Here is a 4,925-nt window from a genome sequence, read left to right on the forward strand (position 1 = left end):
GCCTCCGGGAAAAAGCCGAAACGTCACGCTAGTAAAGGTTCCATATAGAAGCCTTGTAGGCACTCACACTAATAGAAAACATAGACAGAAGTATGTCGTTCCAATACACGAAAACATCTGAATTACTGGTCGTACGACGAAGGGATTTAAAGCAAGGACGACGTGGACGTCATGAAAACAAATTTGCTGCACATAATTTCGCAGTTTTATAACAAAAAAAAAGGAAAGTATCAAACAAATGAAACGGCTGGATAAGAATGGATGGAAAGAGCAAGAGTCTAGATTTGTAGAGAGACATGAAGAGTGGATTTCCCTCATTAGAGGGAACACAGTCGGTAAGTCGCGAGGCTACGTGGCGCGTCCCCAGGTGGTGGATAGGAGGCTAATCGCGGAGCAGAAGCGACCTTGCACCGGCACTGCTACGTAGGTGGATTCAGAAGATAGACTACGTGTTTCTCCTGCGCCAGGATCCCGTCATAATACTACCGTATCCCGCATGTCGTACCGGCCAAAAGCCTGCAATCAAGTGACTGGGAGGTGCAAGGGAGGCGGTTTGGAGTGTCCTCCAACAAATAAGCTTCACCTGGGAATAGGATGACTATCTGTACTTATAACACCCAAACGCTTGCGTCGGTTGCGGCCAATGAAGATCTAATGATACAGGGGAACGGTAAAGAGGGTCACGGCAGATTCTACGCGAATGCCTCCGAGACATAATGTGCCCAGTGGATATGCCGGCGGATACGCGAACATACCTCAAAAAGGTCACGTTTCAGTTGTTCATGAAGACGCAGACAACCGTCTTAGATGTTCTTCTAGCCATAGAGACGCAGAAAACTGCGTAGTCACGAGGAAATATGCAAAGAAGAGTGGTATGAGCTGTCGAAATTAGCGAACAAGTCAAAGAATGATAGTGTCAGATAGAAGTACATGGGATTTTGTATGGTTTTCTAATAAAGGAAGGGAGTGGGTTTGTCTTTATATCACCTTCAGAAAGTCTAGAAATCTTACCAAATTTAAACTCTTTTTCTTCCTGTAAGATCCAAGAAGTCGGAGATACAGAAAGTCCCTCTGTCCAGAAATAAATTAGGCTACAAAAAAGCTTGGGAGTTACAGGACAGCGATAATTCTCATTATCGTTATTTTTGAAAGCTAGAATGTTCCGTTTTAACGAAAATTTTTATGCACGTAATTTGAAGCTATTAGATACATCCTTATCTCATATTTCACGTGAGGATTTCTCTTGCTTCTGGTACGATTACAAAACTGAGATCACCTCACGTCACAGAATTGCAGTGAATGTGTCTGATTCTCCAAAACAATTTAGTAGATAGTGAATTATATCCTAGCCGGTGACGCAGCACGATTACCGGTAGGTAAGCAGAGTCAGCTATTTAGGTGCCAACGAAAGTGAATCTCTTTAGGACACGCACCATCGTTAATTGCTCTGACGAGGCATGACCGGGGCATGCTCGAAATTCCGCCGGGACCCTGTTTAGTTCAAGAACCAGGAAGTTCAAGAACGACGTCATCAGAGTGGTAGAGACGAGGCGACGCTACCCGCTGAACGCCGTGTATGGCACTGAAGAAGAAGTGTTCTTTAAAACATTCGACAATAGAAGAACTGGTGTCCTCGTCAACACGAATATGACAGTAAACATCGACTCTTTCGAACAACTTGCAACTCGAACTGGACTTTTACGAATGAGAAGATGTGATCCAACACCAGCTTTGACAATCTTCGTCGTTTACGCTCCAACATCAAGCTGCGAAGAAAAAGTCGAAGCTTTCTATATGGATCTGGAGAAGTTCTAGAAAGGAGATCATACCTTCTACAAGGTGATAATTGGTGTTGGCCAAAGTTGGCCCAAGAAGAACGCCTGAGGAACTTCACATCGCGACCCACGGCCTACAATGCCCAAGGAGAGAGACTTTCCGAGTTCACCATGACGACTAAGACCATCCATGGGAACTCGCAATTCCAGAAGCCCTCCTCTGTACAGTGAACGTGGGAGTCAACCGGTGGATTGTATCGTAATGAAATAGACCACATCATTGTCAATAAAAGGTTCTGCCTGACGGAAGTCGCTGTTGTACCAAAGTTCTATACGGGATCGAACCATCGCTTTCTTCGAGGGAGATTGTCTTTCACATGGAGAGGAGAAAAAGCCGCGAGGTTCACAAAGCGAACTACCAGAACCATCATCGAATGAGAGCTCTCCGCTTCGTTGGTCGGCTTATGGGAAGATACCGTCATAGACAACATCGACGACGAAAAATTCTGCAAGTTTCTCCGACGTCCCTCCCTCCTTAATTTTCTGAAGGGTTCTTTTCAGGGTATCAACAAAGCGTTCTACTTGACCGTTTGACTGTGGATGGAACGGCGGCGAGCGAACGTGCTCAATTCCCTGCATGTCGCAAAATCCCTGGAACTCCTTCGCTGTAAACTGCGTACCGTTGTTTGACACGATCACCCTGCGATTTCCGAATCGTGCGAACAGCATTGTGAGTTCTCTCAACGTTGCAGTGCTTGACGACGATGACATCTCAAAGACTTCTGGCCACTTCGAATACGCATAAACTACCACAAGGTACATCCTACCATTCAGTGGTCCTGCATAGTCTATATGAATTCTGTCCCACGGTTTCTTCTCAGTAGTCCAAGAATTGAGAATTATTTCTTTGGCATATTCACAGCTTCTTGACAGTTGCGGCAGTGACGTACAGCTTCTTCGATATCCCTGTTGATGTTCGTCCAGTACACATATACTCGGGCGAGTATCTTCATTCTTGTCATTCCTGGTTGTTCTTCAAGCAGCTGCTTCAAAACTGCTTCTTGAAGTGAGGCTGGCACGACGATTCTGTGGCCAAAATACAGGCATCCGTTCTGCACTGACAGTGCGTGGCTCAGAGCCTTCCAGCTGTTGATTTGTTCTTTAGGCTTGCTTGGCCATGTTCCTGTTTGCAGCATCCATATGACCTGCGATACCCTTTCATCATTCCTTGACTCTTCTTCAATAGTTTTCCTGGTCACGGGCAGTGCTTTCACAGCAGCACTGGCGTGACAAGACGTCAGCTCGTCCAAACTCTGTCGTCTTCTGATATTCGATATCAAAGTCATATCCAAGAAGTATCAACTTCCAATGTTGTAGTCGATTTGCCGTGTATACGGGCACCATTTTCTTTGGTCCGAAAATGTGTAGCAACGGCTTATGATCCGTGAGGAGCTTGAATCGACGTCCATATATGTAACGGCGGAACTTGCGAACAGCGAATATCAAGGCGAGTCCCTCTTTCTCGATCTGACCGTAGTTCCTTTCTCCAGCGGTGAGACTTCGGCCTGCATGTCATATTGCCTTCTCGGTCCCATCCGGCATCCTGTGCAGAATCACTGCTCCAATTCCATGGTCTGATGCGTCGGCCGCTACAATTATATCCAGACTGGGATCAAAATGCGTCAGGAGCAGGTCTGAAGCAAGCACTTCCTTGGCACGATTCAAGGCTGCTTCACATTCCTCATTCCATTTGAACGGAACGTTCTTCTTTAACAAAGCATTCAGCGGTGCGCGTAACTGGCGCACCTGCGCGACAAACGATCCATAGTAGTTGATCATACCAAGGAACGAGCGAACCTCTGCCACGTTCTTCGGTACTGGCATCTGGCGGATGACCTCAATCTTCTCTGGGTCAGGATGGCGTCCGTCCTTATCTATATTGCATCCGAGATAACGGATCTGAAACATCAAAAAGTTACATTTCTCCAATCCGACGCGGAAGCCGTATTCGTGGATCTTTCCGAATAGCGCTTCCAAGTTAGAGCGATGCTCCTGTTGTGTGCGGCATGTGACTATCACGTCATCCAGATAGGCAGCAACGTCTTCCAGTCCACATATCATTGAATCCATGATCTGCTGGAATATGCCAGGTGCTGACTTCACGCCGAAGGGTAGACGATTGTTGCGATACAGTCCTCTGTGCTTATTAATCGTCAGCATTTCCTTCGATTTTTCTTCTAATTCCACCTGCAGATATGCCTCTGCGAAGTCGATTTGCGTGAAAACCTGTACCCCATTCAGTTTCGTAAACACGTCCTCCGCGGTGGGCAACGGGTGCTGGTGTAACTGCAGCGCATCGTTCAATCCTGTCGAGAAGTCTCAGCACAAACGGATTTGCCTACTTTTCTTCTTGACTACAACGATAGGCGTGGCCCACTCTGAATGCTCTGCTGGCGAGATCACTTCTTCGGCAACCAGTCGATCAATTTCAGCATCCAAATCCGGCACAGAGGCATAGGGCACTGGTCGCTTTTTCTTGAAAACAGCTACTGCGTTGCCCCTCAACGACAACTTCGCCCTAGTCTTGACGCATCTGCCAAGTCCACAGTTGAACACTTCTGCGTATTGCTTCTTCAAGTCTGCGATGATTTCCTCTCGGTTTGCTTCTTCTTTAGTCACCATTCGGCAGTGGTATTTGTCTTTCAACTCCTTATACGCTCGAAGTTGAATACACCACTCCAGTCCTAGCAGATTCGTGCCTTCGGTGACGTAACAAGTTCCATTACCTAGGATGTTCTTCCCTGTTGTCCGGTCTTTGAAAAAGAATTCTGTGGAGAATGTTCCATCAGTCTTCATCGGTGATCCATCTGCCGTTTTGACTGGCATGATACAGGGTTCCAAGGGTGGAGATCCGAGCTTTTTCCACGTTTGACGTGATACCAACGTGATATCTGCGCCTGTGTCGAGCTGGAAGCGTAGAGAACGTCCCCTGATATTGATATCGAGGTAGGTTCGAGCGTTCCCAGCGGCGAAGGTGACAACGTTCTTGTACTGGCTTTTCTTGTGACGGTTGGACCGTCTTCTTGTTTTCTGTCGCATTTACTAACCAATGTTGGAGGAGAGAAGCGCACATGTGCTTCTGTAGTGCGG

At 46.8% G+C, this 4,925-nt stretch overlaps 4 protein-coding genes across 4 annotated transcripts; all 4 read right to left on the reverse strand.

The window, feature by feature from the left end:
• Positions 1-2,237: 2,237 nt before the first annotated feature.
• Positions 2,238-2,597, reverse strand: RB195_022404 (uncharacterized protein; the record flags this gene model as incomplete). Its single annotated transcript, XM_064209517.1, has 1 exon — positions 2,238-2,597. The coding sequence occupies one exon, from the start codon at positions 2,595-2,597 to the stop codon at positions 2,238-2,240; it is 360 nt and encodes a 119-aa protein (XP_064065398.1).
• Positions 2,598-2,674: 77 nt separating this feature from the next.
• Positions 2,675-3,121, reverse strand: RB195_022405 (uncharacterized protein; the record flags this gene model as incomplete). The annotated part of the gene is made up of 1 exon (XM_064209518.1): positions 2,675-3,121. One exon carries the CDS (start codon positions 3,119-3,121, stop codon positions 2,675-2,677), a length of 447 nt encoding a protein of 148 aa, XP_064065399.1.
• Positions 3,122-3,347: 226 nt separating this feature from the next.
• RB195_022406 (uncharacterized protein) lies at positions 3,348-3,995 on the reverse strand (the record flags this gene model as incomplete). Its single annotated transcript, XM_064209519.1, has 1 exon — positions 3,348-3,995. The coding sequence occupies one exon, from the start codon at positions 3,993-3,995 to the stop codon at positions 3,348-3,350; it is 648 nt and encodes a 215-aa protein (XP_064065400.1).
• A 159-nt stretch (positions 3,996-4,154) lies between these two features.
• On the reverse strand, positions 4,155-4,874 carry RB195_022407 (uncharacterized protein; the record flags this gene model as incomplete). The annotated part of the gene is made up of 1 exon (XM_064209520.1): positions 4,155-4,874. One exon carries the CDS (start codon positions 4,872-4,874, stop codon positions 4,155-4,157), a length of 720 nt encoding a protein of 239 aa, XP_064065401.1.
• Positions 4,875-4,925: the final 51 nt, after the last annotated feature.

The sequence above is a fragment of the Necator americanus genome, chromosome X (genome assembly GCF_031761385.1).
Source record: "Necator americanus strain Aroian chromosome X, whole genome shotgun sequence".
Taxonomy (NCBI): Eukaryota; Metazoa; Nematoda; class Chromadorea; order Rhabditida; family Ancylostomatidae; genus Necator; species Necator americanus.